Source organism: Salmo trutta, chromosome 15 (genome assembly GCF_901001165.1).
Source record: "Salmo trutta chromosome 15, fSalTru1.1, whole genome shotgun sequence".
Lineage (NCBI taxonomy): Eukaryota > Metazoa > Chordata > Actinopteri > Salmoniformes > Salmonidae > Salmo > Salmo trutta.
This window is the reverse complement of record NC_042971.1, coordinates 13,714,808-13,732,730: the sequence shown is the minus strand read 5'-3', so window position 1 is coordinate 13,732,730 and position 17,923 is coordinate 13,714,808. Positions and strand designations below refer to the sequence as shown.

General features: G+C 44.8%; 1 protein-coding gene across 3 annotated transcripts in view; it reads left to right on the top strand.

The window, feature by feature from the left end:
* The window catches only part of LOC115148518 (rho GTPase-activating protein 26), a 115,382-nt gene that overhangs the window by 72,258 nt on the left and 25,201 nt on the right, over positions 1-17,923 (top strand). For all 3 annotated transcript variants that reach the window (XM_029690465.1, XM_029690468.1, XM_029690466.1), the window contains exons 10-20: positions 1,078-1,172; positions 1,938-2,016; positions 2,348-2,384; positions 2,624-2,689; positions 2,829-2,903; positions 3,617-3,701; positions 4,108-4,166; positions 13,794-13,899; positions 16,036-16,195; positions 16,894-17,041; positions 17,299-17,545. In XM_029690465.1, coding sequence (XP_029546325.1) covers positions 1,078-1,172; positions 1,938-2,016; positions 2,348-2,384; positions 2,624-2,689; positions 2,829-2,903; positions 3,617-3,701; positions 4,108-4,166; positions 13,794-13,899; positions 16,036-16,195; positions 16,894-17,041; positions 17,299-17,545 — 1,157 coding nt within the window. The remainder of the gene's footprint in view (positions 1-1,077; positions 1,173-1,937; positions 2,017-2,347; positions 2,385-2,623; positions 2,690-2,828; positions 2,904-3,616; positions 3,702-4,107; positions 4,167-13,793; positions 13,900-16,035; positions 16,196-16,893; positions 17,042-17,298; positions 17,546-17,923) is intronic.

The window sequence follows — 17,923 nt, the reverse complement described above, 5'->3', positions numbered from 1 at the left end:
CTCAAAACTGTGGCATTGTGTTGTGTGACAATACTGCACAATTTAGAATGGCCTTTTATTGTCCCCATCACAAGATGCACCTGTGTAATGATCATGCTGTTAAATCAGCTTCTTGATATGCCACACCTGTCAGGTGGAAAGAATCCTGGCAAAGGAGAAATGCTCACTAACAGGGATGTAAACTTTTGTGAACAACATTTGAGAGAAATAAGCTTTTTTTGTGCGTATGGAACATTTTATTTCAGCTCATGAAACATGGGACCAAAATTTGACATGTTTGCTTTTATATTTTTGTTCAGTGTAAATGTAAAAATGCATCTGAAAGAGTGATTGCTGGTAGACACATCCGCCCCTGACACCTCAGTATTGTCACTGTCAGTGGGCAAGGACAAACACTCAGTGGTAGTATATCTCTCCTCATTTCACTGTTCCTATCGTCCTCTCACACTGATTGAAGTGTACTGTGGAGAAAAGGATGGCAGAAAGAGGGCGATGAAGTGATGGAGCAAGAGGACAAAGGGCAGAAGAGAGGATAGAGGATAAAACATGAGAGGAGAAAGACCAGGGGAGGAGAGAGGTGATGGTGGGAGAGCAGAGGAGTAAAGTAGAAAGGGCAGAAAAGGCAGAAAAGGATAATGGACATGAGAGGAAGGATCCGAGAGGAGAGGAGGTAGCATTCGGAACACATCAGAGCCGTGGCTTGATGCTCCGTCTCAGGATTGCTGCCATGTGTCTCCTAGGATTCTCTGTGCAAACATTGGTGACACTTCAGTTGCTAATGCACTCCCTTTGAAGGAGCGAGGAGGTGGGGAGGAGAGGGAATGACAGGGAGATGGGGAGGAGATGGGCTGTGAAATGGTTGCACTGAAATAACCTACATCAAAGTTTCTCATCTGTTTTTTCCTAGATCCTTTGAGTCCATCCATCCTTGTCCACAATTCACTATGAGAATCAAAGACATGCATCTTAAAATGACTTGCTTCCATACACGTTGCGAAAGGCACTTCACATTGATTGAACTTGAGTGTCATAAATGTCTCTTCTTAAAGGTTGATTAAGGTTTCCGCTGTCTTTCAGGGGGAGGAGGAGAGCTTCACTCTGAAGTCCTGCACAAGGCGGAAGACGGATTCTATAGAGAAGAGGTTCTGTTTCGACGTGGAGGCAGTAGACAGGTGAGTCATTGCTGCTGGCTACTAGCTTGCTGTTACCCATTACAACCACATGGTGGTGCTCACGAGTCGTGCTGGGCTGAGGCTGTGGCTGACTGACTGTGGGTCGGGTCGGAGCGTGGATTGGCAAGCGGTGGATGTTAGATGACGAACGCTAAGTGAGATATCTGCCACCTCTCCAGCCCGGTCGTAGAAGGGTGTTGTCTGACTGTATATAAAGCAGCAGAGCCAGTGACTCCCTAACTCTTAACGCTAGCTCTACTGTGGCCACTTCAGCCACAGATCTCCCTCCTCCTGCATCGGCCCATTCCTTCACTCAACCCTCGTCATTTATTCATGGTGTTTGTTTGTCCTCTGCCCAGAGTGTTTATGTATGTGTGTGTGTTGGTGTGTGTTTGCTAGATGCAGTGCACTGTTGTTGTTAGCAGCAGGAATGTAAAAGCTGGCCTCAACATGCTTCAGCACGCAAGGGCATCGCAAAGACATAACTTGAGAGTGACTGTTAGTGAGAGCGTGCGTTATGGTGTTCTCTGCCCAGAGTGTGTGTGTGTGTGTGTGTGTGTGTGTGTGTGTGTGGTTTTAATGGAGTACTGTGTTGACAGCTGAAGGTGAGTCTGCTGACAGGGCCAGGTGAAATATGGTAACGCTGGACAGAGATGAGCTTAATTGGAGTTTCGGATAAGGCCGGGGTGGATTGACAGAGGTGTCAGTCTGTGTTGGGATGGTTGTGGTGGAAGCAGCAGATTGACTTGTGTGTGTGTGTTGCAGGCCAGGGGTGATCACCATGCAAGCTCTATCGGAGGAAGACCGCCGGCTGTGGATGGAAGCTATGGATGGGAGAGAACCGGTACGTTGCCATGGTTACTCAATCATCCTGTGCGTATGTGTGCGTGTACTCATATGCGTACAGCCCACCACATAGCCCACCACCTCCTTTAGGAAGCCACTTCAGTCCGTAGCAACTTCCATTGATGTCAATGTACCGTGCTACTACTCACCGGGCAGGCAGTGTGGCATGCTGTGTACAACACTGTTTATTACAGCCTAGTGTACATGGGCTTATGCAAGTACGGCCTGTGTTCAGTTCACAGATAGGTGTTTGTGACCGGTGGTGGTGGTTGATGGCGGTAACGCTAAGCTGTGTAACCGTGGTAACTGGGTGTCTCTGTTCCTTCCAGGTCTATAACTTAAACAGAGACAGCCAGAGTGAAGGCCGTAAGTGACACATTGGTATTAATTTGCTTTACTCTACCATCTGTCCATATGAATGCACCCTAATAATTGATGGGATTCATTCACTTCTCTATCTCCGTTTCTCCCTCTATTTTTCTCTCCACCTATCGCTCTTCCTCCCACTCTTTCTCTCTTTACCTTTCTCTCTCTCGTCCTCTCCCTCTCCCACTGTCTCACGCTACCTCTCCCCCTCCCCCCCACCCTCTCTCTCCATCTTTCAGTGGCCCAGCTGGATGTGGTTGGCTTCAACGTTGTGAAGAAGTTCATCTACGCCGTGGAGACCAGAGGTAATGAACTAAGGCTTGGCTGCTTACAGGCTTCACAGGTCTCTAGTACTACTGTATTGTGAACCTGGTGTCACTGGTCACTCTTACAGGTCCTATACAATCTTTATAGATATCTGTCCTGTTCTGTCCTGTCCCACAGGCATTGACGAGCAGGGCCTGTACAGGATTGTTGGAGTAAACTCCAGGGTGCAGAAACTCCTGGGTCTTGCCATGGGTAAGACAGAGGAATAATGGAGTTGTGTGTGTGTGTGTGTGTGTTTGTGTGTTGTTTGATGAGTGATGAAAGCAGGTCATGTGAGGATTGGGTCACACCCCTGCTTGCCTCATTACTATCATCAGCGAAGCAACCTAGAAAATACTTTTAGAGGGAAACGCACACAAACACAACACTCTCACTGCTACACTCTTCCAGTGCTTTATTGACTGACAAACAGAAACAGAGCATCCCAGGGAGTGTGTTAGAGAAAGATTGAGTCCTTGCCGCAAAAACAAATCCAAACAGGTAATATTTCGGGGCAAGATTGAATCGAGCTTAATTAACATTTATGCATTAGCTTTGTTTGCACAACCTGTCTTATTCTGATAGCCGGAATCTCCTGCTCCTCCTGTTAGGGGAGTCTATACTGTAGTAGAAAACAGTAGAAAACCATCCTGCGGATTTATGTGAATAGCTATGGGGAATAGGCAATTTATGCAACTGTATAAATAATGCAAAACAAGTTGAATTACTGTAGATATACTGTAGCTCTGAGACTGACAGACGGAAAAACACAGGAGGAGGAGACCATAGAACGGGTAGAGGACTGGATGAGAGAATGTACTGACAACTGGAAAATAGAATGCAGTAGATGGGTTCCATCACAAACGTCTGAAGTCTCAAAGCTCCTCAAATGACAGATGATGACATCTTTCCTCTCCCTCTGACAGATCCTAAAACCTGTGCTGACGTGGAGCTGGACAGTACAGAATGGGAGATCAAGACCATCACCAGCGCAATCAAGTACTACCTTAGGTACAGTACTGTGAATCCATTGCCCAGGTCTAGTCATGGAAATGACTAAAGATAGTAAAGGAACACAGGCTCTCTATGAGTACTGCACTTAGTGTGTACAATAACGCTGCGCTGAGTGAGAGAGCGCTGAGAGCATTTGGTTGATCAATATGGCCCTGGCCTGCTGAGTAGAGCTAAGGAGGACAGGATCGAGGGCCATGGGAGAGAGCAGAGGGGTTAGTATAGAGAAGAGGCGATGAGAGAGGAGGAGGGGGTAGAGGGCTAGGACTGAGGAGACCCACATACACAAACAGCCCAGTTTTCCGCCTGCCTAATGAAGAGGGAAATCAGCCTGATGAGTGGAGGGCCATGACTCTCTGCCTGCCTGCCGCTGTGCCCATTGACTCTCTGTGTCTTCTCTCCTCAGAATGCTGCCCGCGCCCCTTATGACTTATCAGTATCAAAGGAGCTTCATCAAGGCAGCCAGTGAGTCTTTTCTCCGTTGTCTTTTCTCTCCTCCTCCTCCTTCCTCTCTCTCTCTCTCTCTCTCTCTCTCTGTCTCTTTCTCTCTCTCTGTCTCTCTCTCTCATAACAGTTGATCTGGTTCCACTTCTTTTGCCCTCTTCCTCTTCCTGATAGCAGCTCCGCTGACTTTGTTTTGATAAACCAGTCTGGTTTTGAATTTGATGGCCTGGTTTAGCTCCGTTGGGCAGTAGTGGGGTTGACGTGTGAAGGAGAAGCAGGACGTAAGGGTGTGTCCTTGGCAAGCCATAAAGGAAATGGCTTTACAGTGGGGCCAGCTTTGATGATGGAGGATGTGAAAGATAACCAACAACAAATATAGCCTATAATATATTTATTGCCCCCTCCCCCAAACTTCCCTTTGCCATCTCCCCTGTCCCCTAATTGGTCCTTACATTAGCCAGAGCTGCATTTTCTCCTTCTCTTCCTATTTTGCTCTCTCTCTCTTCATCCCCTTCCCTCTACAGCCCATCTCTCTTCCTCTTTTCCTCCCCCCCTCTCTCTCTCTCTCTCTCTCTCTCTCTCACCCCATCCCCCTCTCTCTTCCCCCGCTCTACCTCTCTCCCCGTTTATATCTGCTGTGTCATTGGCTGCCGCCTACCTGCCTGCCCTGTTTCCTCCAGGCACTGCATGCTTGTTGACATCAGGCCATTGCCCCGAGATGAACTCTGTTTTACGAGCACCTCCTCTTCCTCCTCCCGAGCCACCCGCCCCTCTTTGCTCTACTTCGGTTTTGGGAGGGAAGGCCCTGTGCAATCAGGAACCTAGTCTGAGGCATGCACCAGCAGGAAAACACACACCTACCAGACACGAACACTCATACTCATACACTTTCTGTCACACACAAACTCACTTAAATGACCACAGACACACACCACACACTAATCTTAATCTTAACCCGAAAACTTAACCCTAAACCTAATTCTAACCTTACCACTAAATATTTTCTTTCATAAGAAAAAAAACTTTTAACCATTTTTCTCCCCAATTTCATGATTATCCCATCGCTGCAACTCCCGTACAGACTCGGGAGAGGCGAAGGTCGAGAGCCATGCGTCCTCCATTACACGACCCTGCTTCTTGACACACTGCTCGCTTAACCCGGAAGCCAGCCGCACCAATGTGTCGGAGAAAACACCGTCCAACTGGCGAGCGTGTCAGCGTGCAAGCGCCCGGCGCGCCACAGGAGTCGCTAGTGCGTGGTGGGACAAGGACATCCCGGGCCGACCATACCATCCCTAACCCAGACGACGCTGGTCCAATTGTGCGCCACCTCATGGGTCTCCCGGTCGCGGCCGGCTGCGATATAGCCCGGGATCGAACCCGGATCTGTAGTGACGCCTCTAGCACTGCAATGTAATGCCTTAGACTGCTGCGTCACTTCGGAGGCCCCTTACCACTAATTCTAACCTTAACCCTAACCCCCTAGAAATAGCATTTGACCTTGTGGGGACTAACAAAATGTCCCCAGTTGGTCAAATTTTTGTTTGTTTACTATACTCGTGGGGACTTCTGGCCCCCACAAGTATAGTTAAACATGTCCCACACACACACACACACACACACACACACACACACACACACACACACACACACACACACACACACACACACACACACACACCCAGGGAATCACCCTACCTCCCAACCCAGTCTCTGAGTCTTGCTATCTTGCTTTCTTCTTAGACTTCATATCCTTCATCTTAGATTCAGATAAGCTTTATTAGCATAAATGACAAAGCCACTGTTGCTAAAGTGATGTGAGATAATGACGTCAACAGTAACAGTATAAACATTTATAATAGTTATGGTGATTAGAGAAATGGGACTCAGCAGCGTTGCAGTTCTTGACACAAACTGGTCTGCCTGGCATCTACTACCATACCCCGTTCAAAGGCATTTACAGTGCCTTCGGAAAGTATTCAGACCCCTTGACTTTTTCCACATTTTGGTAGGGTATAACCTTGTTCTAAAATTGATTCAATGGTTTTTTTCCCTCAACAAACTACACACCATACCCCATAATGACAAAGCAAAAACAGGATTTTAGAAATTTTTACTGGTTTATATATATATATATATATATATATATATATATAGACATGTGTGCCTTTCCAAATCATGTCCAATCAATTGAATTTACCACAGGTGGACTCCAATCAAGTTGTAAAAACATCTCAATGATGATCAATGGAAACAGGATGCACTTGATCTCAATTTCATGTCTCATAGCAAAGGGTCTGAATACTTATGTAAATAAGGTATTTCTGTTTTTAATTAGTAATACATTTGCTAAACTTTTGTGTAGATTGATGAGAAAAAATAAAAATGTAATCAATTTTAGAGTAAGGCTGTAATGTATCAAAATGTGAAAAAAGGCAAGGGGTCTGAATACTTCCCGAATGCACTGTATATACTGTATGGGGCGGCAGGTAGCCTAGGGCGGCAGGTAGCTGGGGCGGCAGGTAGCCTAGTGGTTAGAGCATTGGACTAGTAATCGTAAAGGTTGCAAGATCGAATCCCCGAGCAGAGGTAAACATCTGTCGTTCTGCCCCTGAACAAGGCAGTTAAAACCTGTTATGGCTTGAATCCCGTTAGTGGGATTGATATGACGACAGCCAGTGAAAGTGCATGGCGGCAAATTAAAAACAACAAAAATCTCATAATGAAAATTTCTCAAACATACAAGTATTATACATCATTTTAAAGATAAGATTCTCCTTAATCTAACCACAGTGTCCGATTTCAAAAAGACTTTACGGCGAAAGCAAAACATTAGATTATGTTAGGACAGCACCAAAAAAATTGAAAATCACAGCCATTTTCCAAGCAGGCAGAGGCATCACAAAAACCAGAAAGTCAGCTAAAATCAATTACTAACCTTTGATGATCTTCATCAGATGACACTCCCAGGACTCAATGTTACAAAATACATGTATGTTTTGTTCGATAAAGTTCATATTTATATCCATAAACCCCATTTTACATTGGCACGTGATGTTCAGGAAATGTATTCCCACCAAAACCTCCGGTGAATGAGCACATAAATTTACAAAAATACTCATCATAAACGTTGATTAAATTTACAACAGTTATTGAAAGAATTATAGATAATCTACTCCTTAATGCTACAGCTGTGTCAGATTTTAAAATAGCTTTTCGGCGAAAGCACATTTGTCAATATTCTGAGTACAGAGCTCAACCATCAAAGCAAGCTATACAGATACCAGCAAAGTTCAACTAAACTCAGAATTAGTATTATAAATATTCCCTTACCTTTGCTGATCTTGGTCGGAATGCACTACCAGGACTCCTACTTCCACAAGAAATGTTATTTTTGTTCGAAATACTCCATATTTATGTCCAAATACCTCCGTTTTGTTCGTGCGTACAGATCACTATCCAAAGGCATAACGCGCGAGCGCAGTACCAGAGACGAAAAGTCAAATAGTTCCATTACCGTTCGTAGAAACATGTCAAACGATGTTTACAATCAATCCTTAGGGTATTTTTAAAATAAAACGTTGATAATATTCCAACCGGACAATAGCATATTCATTACAGAAGAAAAAGAATGAGCGGCGTGCCAGCGTGAATGCGCAGTAAACAACTCACTGCTCCCAGGCAGTCCACTGATAGACTGAGCTCCTGTTCTCTGCCCAGTAACAGGAGATGCATGAACAATGTTTCTAAAGGCTGTTGACAGCCAATGGAAGCCTTAGGAAGTGCAAAATGACCCCACAGACACTGTAGTTTGAACAGGGATTAGATAGAAGAACTACAAATCACTTCCTGGTTGGATTTTTCTCAGGTTTTTGCCTGCCATATGAGTTCTGTTATACTCACAGACATCATTCAAACAGTTTTAGAAACTTCTGAGTGTTTTCTATCCAAATCTACTAATAATATGCATATCTTAGTTTCTGGGAGTGAGTAGGAGGCAGTTTACTCTGGGAACGTCAGTCATCCAAGCGACTCAATACTGCCACCATCCATAAGAAGTTAACCCACTGTTCCTAGGCCGTCATTGAAAATAAGACTTTTGTTCTTAACTGACTTGCCTAGTTAAATAAAAAATACAAAAATATATATATACACACTACCGTTCAAAAGTTTGGAGTCACTTAGACATTTCCTTGTTTTTGAAAGAAAAGCAAAAAAATGTTTTCCATTAAAATAACATCAGAAATACAGTGTAGACGTTGTTAATATTGTAAATGACTATTGTAGCTCGAAACTGATTTTTTTTAATGGAAAATCTACATAGGCGTACAGAGGCCCTTTATCAGCAGCCATCACTGCTGTGTTTCAATGGCACGTTGTGTTACCTAATCCAAGTTTATAATTTTAAGAGGCTTATTGATCATTAGAAAACCCTTTTGCAATTATGTTAGCACAGCTGGAAACTGTTGTGCTGATTAAAGAAGAAATAAAACGGGCCTTTAGACTAGTTGAGCATCTGGAGCATCAGCACTTGTGGATTCAATTACAGGCCCAAAATGGCCAGAAACAAAGCCCTTCTGAAACTCGTCAGTCTATTCTTGTTCTACGAAATGAAGGCTATTCCATGCGAGAAATTGCCAAGAAACTGAAGATCTCGTTCAATGCTGTGTACTACTCCCTTCACAGAACAGCGCAAACTGTCTCGAACCGGAATAGAAAGAAGATTGCGAGGCCCCGGTGCACAACTGAGCAAGAGGACAAGTCCTCAACTGGCAGCTTAATTAATTAGTAACCGCAAAACACCAGTCTCAATGTCAACAGTGAAGAGGCGACACCGGGATGCTGGCCTTCTAGGTGTAGTTCCTCTGTCCAGTGTCTGTGTTCTTTTTTTAATATTTTATTTTTATTGGCCAGTCTGCGATATGGCTTTTTCTTTGCAACTCTGCATAGGAGGCCAGCATCCCGGAGTCGTCTCTTCACTGTTGACGTTTGTTGTGGCTAATTTCTGCATTACCAAATGAGGAGAGTTAAACACACCAGTCCAAGTTAACTACATCTTTAATACTTAAGATACTTTTGCAAAAGTTCTTGACCCCCAATAATGCATTCTCTCGAATGAACCAGGAAGGTGATTACAGAATGGCTACAGGGATCTTTTATAGCAACGATACACCCCCTTCAACGTACTTTTATAGCAACGATACACCCCCTTCAACGTACACACAAACCACAGATACTTAGTAACAGTTCACAAAGGTTACGTTTTGTATGACAGATATCCATAAAACACAGCAGGCAGTAACTGCTATGTCAACAGGGTTCATTATATAGACCAGTATCTGGTCTCCTTAGAACCGTCCCTCCCTGGTACGGTATTGAACTATTTCATCCAATGGCATATATCAATTGTCAACTCTAGACACTCCCATCTCAAGCAAACCCCCTCTTGACCCTACTCCTAGACAGGCTCACTGGGGAGTGAGCCTCTAGGCCATATATTATCACAGGATAAGTGCGAGATCTAAGAGAGGACATACAAGGGTCCATTTACTGCCATAATCCTCCCCACAATAAAGAAAAGGAGGGAGTGACTTGCTCACAGACATTGTGGAGACAAGTCATTGGTTCCCCATTAATCATGCCATCCCTTCACATGGTTTAAGAAATAGGTAAAGACACATTCCCATGATGACAAGTCTGACCTCTCTGGGCCCCAAGTGTCTGAGCCCCAGCTAAGGTAGACATGCAACTGAAAAGACACCAGAGTCCAATGGACACTTTCTAATGACAAATACCTTGAATAAGCATATTTAACTAATAAAACATCTTAATTATCTATGTTACCCAACTAATTCTGATTCATCCACGACACGTTGAGACTGTTTTTTTGCGGGTACTATTTAATGAAGCTGCCAGTTGAGGACTTGTGAGGCGTCTGTTTCTCAAATGAGAAATAAGTGCACTCAGGCTATCCGGAAGGCCAAAGTTAGTTACTTTAAGGAGCAGTTCTCTCTCTTTGGGTCAAACCCCAAGAAGTTCTGTGAAACAGTTAAAGGCCTGGAGAATAAATCCTCTTCATAGCTACCCATGTCCCTTAATGTTGATGATGTGGTTTTTACTGACAAGAAGCACATGGCTGAGCTCTTTAATCAGCACTTCATTAAGTTAGAATTCCTATTTGACTCAGCTATGCCTCCTTGCCCATCCAACATTTCCCACCCCTTCTAATTTTACCTTTATTTAACTAGGCAAGTCAGTTAAGAACAAATGTGTATTTTCAATGACGGCCTAGGAACAGTGGGTTAATTGCCTTGTTCAGGGGCAGAATGACAGATTTTTACCTTGTCAGCTTGGGGATACGATCTTGCAACCTTTCGGTTAAAAGTCCAATGTTCTAACCACTAGGCTACCTGCCGCCAATGTGACTATCCCCGATGCTTCTCCCTCTTTTTCCCCTGCCCCGCTACAAAGCTTCTCCCTGCAGGCAGTCACTGAGTAGCTCCTTAAACTTGACCCCAAAAAACCATTTGGGTCAGATGGTTTAGACCCTTTCTTCTTTAAGGTTGCTGCCCCTATCATCGCCAAGCCTATCTCCAACCTTTTTAACCTGTCTCTCCTTTCTGGGGAGGTTCCCATTGCTTGGAAGGCAGCCACAGTTCATCCTTTATTTAAAGAGGGAGATCAAGCTGATCCTAACTGTTATTAGGCCTATTTCTATTTTGCCCTGTTTATCAAAAGTGTTTTGAAAAACTTGTCAATAATCAACTGACTGCCTTTCTTGATGTCTATAGTATTCTCTCGGGTATGCAATCTGGTTTCCGCTCAGGTTATGGATGTGTCACTGCAACCTTAAAGGTCCTCAATGATGTCACCATTGCCCTTGATTCAAAGTAATATTGTGCTGCTATTTTTATTGACTTTGCCAAAGCTTTTGATACGGTAGACCATTCCATTCTTGTGGGCCGGCTAAGGAGTATTGGCGTTTCTGAGGGAACTTTGGCCTGGTTTGCTAACTACCTCTCTCAAAGAGTGCAGTGTATAAAGTCAGAAAATCTGCTGTCTCAGCCACTGCCTGTCACCAAGGAAGTACCCCAAGGGTCCAATCCCAGGCCCCACGCTCTTCTCAAATTACATCAACAACATAGCTCAGGCAGTAGGAAGCGCTCTCATCCATTTATATGCAGATGATACAGTCTTATACTCAGCTGGACCCTCCCCGGATTTTGTGTTAAATGCTTTACAACAAAGCTTTCTTAGTGTCCAACAAGATTTCTCTACCCTTAACCTTGTTCTGAACACCTCCAAAACAAAGGTCATGTGGTTTGGTAAAAAGAATGCCCCTCCACAGGTGTTATTACTACCTCTGAGGGTTTAGAGCTTGAGGTAGTCAACTCATACAAGTACTTGGGAGTATGGATAGACGGTGCACTGTCCTTCTCTCAGCACATATCAAAGCTGCAGGCTAAAGATACATCTAGACTTGGTTTCCTCTATCGTAATCGCTCCTCTTTCACCCCAGCTGCCAAACTAACCCTGATTCAGATGACCATCCTACCCATCCTAGATTACAGAGACATAATTTATAGATCGGCAGGTAAGGGTGCTCTCGAGCGGCTAGATGTTCTTTACCATTCAGCCATCAGATTTGCCACCAATGCTCCTTATAGGACACATCACTGCACTCTATACTCCTCTGCAAACTGGTCATCTCTGTATACCCGTCTCAAGACCCACTGGTTGATGCTTATTTATAAAACCCTCTTAAGCCTCACTCCCCCCTATCTGAGATATCTACTGCAGCCCTCATCCTCCACATACAACACCCGTTCTGCCAGTCACATTCTGTTAAAGGTCCCCAAAGCACACACATCACTGGGTCGCTCATCTTTTCAGTTCGCTGCAGCTAGCGACTGGAACGAGCTGCAACAAACACTCAAACTGAACAGTTTTATCTCAATCTCTTCATTCAAAGACTCAATCATGGACACTCTTACTGACAGTTGTGGCTGCTTTGTGTTATGTATTGTTGTCTCTACCTTCTTGCCCTTTGTGCTGTTGACTGTGCCCAATAATGTTTGTACCATGTTTTGTGCTGCTACCATGTTGTGTTGCTACCATGTTGTTGTTATGTTGTGTTGTTACCATGCTGTGTTGTCATGTGTTGCTGCCTTGCTATGTTGTTGTCTTAGGTCTCTCTTTATGTAGTGTTGTGTTGTCTCTCTTGCTGTGATGTGTGTCTTGTCCTATATTTATATTGTATTTTTTTATATTTTTTTTATCCCAGGCCCCCGTCCCCGCAGGATGCCTTTTGCCTTTTGGTAGGCTGTCATTGTAATTAAGAATTTGTTCTTAACTGACTTGCCTAGTTAAATAAAGGTTCAATAAAAAACTGTGAGTGTGTGTACGCTCGCAGGTATGTGTGTATGCGAAGACACTGGGAGTCGATTGCGGTAGGGAGTTGACAGTGGGGGTATGATGTAGTGTCTTCATCCTGTGAACGCTCTGTCAACTGGCTCTGCGGTGAGTGATGAGGGCCATCCATCAGCTGTCTGCTCCCCGAGGCCTGGCTGGCTCTCTGGCTGGAACCTAGCTGGCTGGACCACACTGATTCAGAGCCCAGGAGACAGCACAGTGCACTGACCTGCAGTCCTGGGTTCAAATGGCATTTGTCTTATTTCAAATGTATCTGTGTTTCGAACTTCAGCTGCTTTTCATTGTGTTTGCCTGGCTGGCACAATTGAACCAATGGAATATAACTATATGCTCAAGTTATTTGAAAGGTAACCAATTCGATTTGATTCTATTCTATTTGAACCCGTTTGGGCAGCCCTGTCCCAGTCCAGAAGACACTAGAAGAGAGAGGGAGATGTAGCCTCAACTCCAGCTGTTGTTCAGTGTTGACTGGTCTGGTATCACGAGACTAGGACAGAGGTACTGTAGGGTTCAGTAGTGAAGGTGTTCTGAGGCAAACCGCTCTCAGCTTAATGGAGGATAATGATAATGCTGGCTGCATTCAGAAGCTACGTGCAGGTTGTAACCGATAGTATGTTTACCTCAGTCTCCAAGGAATAAGTGCTTTGATCAAATCTGTAGTATGATAAGCTCTTGTGGTAAGCAGCAGTATAGTATATTGGCCGTGTGGGCAGTTAAAGAGGAATTGAACCAAGGGCAGGGTATTATAGTATTATTTTCACCAGGCTTCTGGTAAATGCAACAGCGCCAATGTTATGATAATGGCAAAAAGAGTGTTTTACATGAAGTTGTCACTGTTATTTAGACAGAGGATTACCGGAAGCCAGTGTCCTTACTAACCTCACCTTCCACTTCCATCTCTCCCCCTCCGCTCCATCTCTTCCCTCCCTCCCCTCCATCTCTCTCTCTCTCTCTCTCTCTCTCTCTCTCTCTCTCTCTCTCTCGCACTCTCGCACTCTCTCCCCCCTCCATCTCTTTTCTACCTCTCCCCTCCTCTATCTCTCTCTCTCTCTCCATCTCTCCCCTCCATCCCTCCCCTCCATCTCTCTCTCTCTCTCTCTCGCACTCTCTCCCCCCTCCATCTCTTTTCTACCTCTCCCCTCCTCTCTCTCTCTCTCTCTCTCTCTCTCTCCATCTTTCCCCCTCCATCCCCCCCCCCCCCCTCTCTCTCTGTAGAACTGGACAATCAGGAGGCAAGGATCACAGAGATCCACAGCATCATCCACCGGCTCCCAGAGAAAAACCGCCAGATGCTGGACCTGCTTACCAAACACTTGGCAAAGTAGGTTAACTTTAGGCCCGGGGTCCACGGACCCTTTTACTGTGTTACAAATCCCCCTGGCTGTACTGCGCTGATGACCACGACTTCAACTGAGTCCCAAATGGCACCCTTTTCCCTATACAGTGCACTACCTTTCACCAGAGCCATATGGGGCCTGGTCAAAAGTTGTGCACTCAATAGGGAATAAGGGGCAATTTGGGACTCAGTTGTAGTCGTGGTCATCAGCGCAGTACAGCCAGGGGGATTTGTAACACCGTAAAAGGGTCCGGCCATAACCATGACCACGCCTATAAGAGGATTGGCTTGGTAATGAACTCTGCCCTGTATTGTTGACAGCAGTAAGCAGTAATGGCTCCTAGCTTTCCCCTGTGTTCCCCCCCTACACACAGCATTAGTTTGGTCGTGGCCTCATTCTATCCTTTGGGGTATTGTTGTCCAATTGAGGCAGTGGAGCCATCTGTCTGTCTCAAGTGATCCTCCAGCATCAGGATTATGTCAGGGTGACGGTAGGTTACTGTCAAAGGCAGGCTGCAGACCTAAAACTCTTACCCTCTTTTGTTGTTGTCCAGCATGCTGAGATAGGATTATGGATAATCCCAAACTGGTCTACATGGGTTAGATTTCACTTGCATACACCATGTCTATTTAAATATCTATTTGCATTTCATGTGCTGTTACATATGAGATGGTAAGTCCAGAAATCGTACATTTCAGTGTTTCTATAGATCGAAATGGGCAGATGTTGGATAATAACAGTGTTGAAGTGTTTGAAACTTAGCTAAAAGAAGGGCTTGACTTTGTTGGCATGTGGACTATGATGCAGCAGTGTTTTTGGCCAACTGGCAACTGGCATTAGTGATATGTGTTGCAATTAAAGAACACATCAGTGATAGTGATGGGTCGTTCGCTAACGAACGGCTCTTTTTGAACGGCTATTTTTTGTGATTGTCGGGAACCAAATCGCGTCTTCGAAAGAGCCGTTCATTTCATTTGTCTCCCTAATTTGCATACTTTAACTACCGCTTTTTGAGCTCCAAACAACAATTATCTGCAAATGAGTTATAAAAACATTCACTAAAGATTGCAATTCCTCCTCAGTGAGGAGAGAGCCTTTTTCTGGTCCACACATTTTTACAGTGCGCACGTATTTGTTTTGCAGGCCATCTAGTAATTTGGTCAGGTAAAAAGGTATTTGAACTTGCATGTCACAATCAGACAAAACTTGTTTGCTTTAAAATGTATTTGAACTTGCATTTCACAATCGGACATAACATGGTTTTAGGTACATTTTAAGCGCTACTGAATAAAGAGCCGTTTGGAAGCCACATTAACATCTCTTTTAGCTAAACAGAGCCAAATAAGCCAGCTCGCTGAAAGACTTAGATTCTAATAAGAATCACTTATTTTGTGTCTTAAATGGCACTCGATTCCTTTTATAGCACACTAGCGAGATGTTGTTGTTGTTGGGATGATCAATTTATTGTATTTAATTACATTTATGGTAACACAGACAAAAAACTGAGTACCCACCCATTCCCACCCCGCACCCACATAGGACCCCATTTACTGAAGATATCAACATTTGTCTCTTTAGCACCATGCATATGGGACACAGAAAGTCCCATGTTAGCTGGGTCCATAAATGAAAGCACCCTTTGACAGAGAGTAAGGCTCTTGCCAACACAACACAACCATCTTTTTGGCTGCTGTATATCCGGCTAGCCATATTGGTTTTTCGCTACCGGTAAGTTCCATGGAAGAATAGTCATTGATTGTTGTTGGTGAAAAGGGTATTTTTTTAGCAACAATGGTGGGTAAAGACATTAAAACCTGATTCCAGAATGGGAGGACCTCTGGGCCCAAAATCATATGCAAAAACATGCCTTGGGCATCTCTCTCTCTCTCTCCCTCTCCTTCTCTCTCTGTCTCGTTCTCTTTGTCTCCCTCTCTCGTTCTCTCAGTTTCTCTCTGTCTCACTCTCGTTCTCCCTCTCTCTCTCTCTCTCTCTCTCTGTCTCTCTCTGTCTATCTCTGTCTCTCTCTCTCTTTCTCTCTCTCTCACACACACACACAAACACACCTCTTCATCTTTCTCCTTTCTTTCCCCTCCCTCCCTGCTCTTCCCTCCCTCCCCCAGTGTGGCCAGTCACCACCAGCAGAACCTGATGACTGTGGCCAACCTGGGCGTGGTGTTCGGCCCCACTCTGCTGAGGCCCCAGGAGGAGACTGTGGCCGCCATCATGGACATCAAGTTCCAGAACATTGTGGTAGAGATCCTCATCGAGAACCATGAGAGGGTGAGTCAGACAGTCAGTTGTTCAACACAGTCCAACACCCAGTCGTGGTTGACAGCGCTAGTCTCTAAATCCCAGCCCCTATCACTCACCGCTTACCACATTTCTCTTTCCCTGGACATACACAATGGTGTGTTGGGAAACTGTTCAACCTCTGTCCAATACCTAGTACCTAAAGTTGTTTGTAAGTCAAGCACATTCTGAAAAAGGGCACACGTGAGGAAGGGAGGAAGGGTGAGAAAAATCACAACTATAATCTGGTTAGCCAGGGTGGAGGAGTATTTCTCACTAAGCATACCGGTGAAAACTAATGACCCACTTTTACATGAGCAGTGATTGATCTGAGATTCATCAGCCCCAGAGTTTTGATTTGATTATCTGAATGGAACGGGAGCAATGTTGTCAGAGGAATGTAGACTGCAAGACAGTGTTGGGAACATAAGCATCAACAGTATTTCTTGCTGATAACATCTCTGAAAAACTGAAACCATTGTGGGAGTGAAATGGAAAGTATTACGCTATGTATAACTGCTCATTCTAGTCTCCTCTCTTCTCACAAAGGCCCTACTATAGGACTGTCAAACTATTTATAGTAGTGTGAACTAATGTATAGTTAGTTGTGTGAGTAATTATATTAGCCATGGGTGGGTACGGCTATTCTGTGTATGTGTAGGTTGAATTTGCCAGTCCTGTGTGTGCAGATATTCAAGGATATGCCAGTTCCGGGAGGTGGCCCGGCCAACCTACAGCTCAACCTGCAGCCTCGGAGGAAAAGCACAGAGAGCAAGGCCCCATCCTGCAGCGAGAGACCCCTCACCCTCTTCCACACACCCACACACACCCAGAAAGGTAGGCAGGAGCACAACACAGTCTCTTTACCACACACACCCTTCTTCGATGTTCAAAGTGTCAGTCGGGACAGGAGACATCCACACTGCCTGAGATTTGTTCGTCCTTATTATAAGAAATGACTTTATTAGCAGGAAAAACATCTATTGACAGCATTTACTTTAGCGGCTGACACATTGATCGCCAATCTTAAATATCCTCCTCAGCCACTCACGTTTTGTATACTCAGTGTACATCTTCTTCTTGCTGTTACGTAGTGGAGAAGAGGAACAGCGTGGTAGTGAACTCTACTCCAGAGCCCCAGCAGCTTCAGCCGGCCCAGGCCAATGCCCCCCACAACAACCCATCAGCCACCCGCTCTTCCTCCACAGCAGCGGTCAACCATAACAGCAGCGGCAGCCACGGCCACAGCTGGACCCAACGCAACAGCCTGACCAGCACTGACGGAGATCAGGACGGGGGCCTGACGGCCAGGCAGAACTCACAGAGCCGCCCTAACTCACTGTGAGTACACATGCATAAGCACTACACAGACAGACACACACACACACACACAAGCTCTCTTTCTTCCCCCCTCCTCTCTCTTTCTTTCTTCAGCCTCCTTTCTTTCTTTCTTTCTTTCTTTCTTTCTTTCTTTCTCCTTCTCCTCACCAGACAAGGGGGATTCTCTGCGTTGACATCAAAACAACATTTTATTGGTCACATACACATGGTTAGCAGATGTTATTGCGAGTGTAGCGAAATGCTTGTGCTTCTAGTTTCGACAGTGCAGCAATATCTAACAAGTAATATCTAACAATTCCACAACAAGTACCTAATACACACAAAGCTAAGTAAGGAATGGAATAAGAATATATAAATATAAATATATGGATGAGCAAT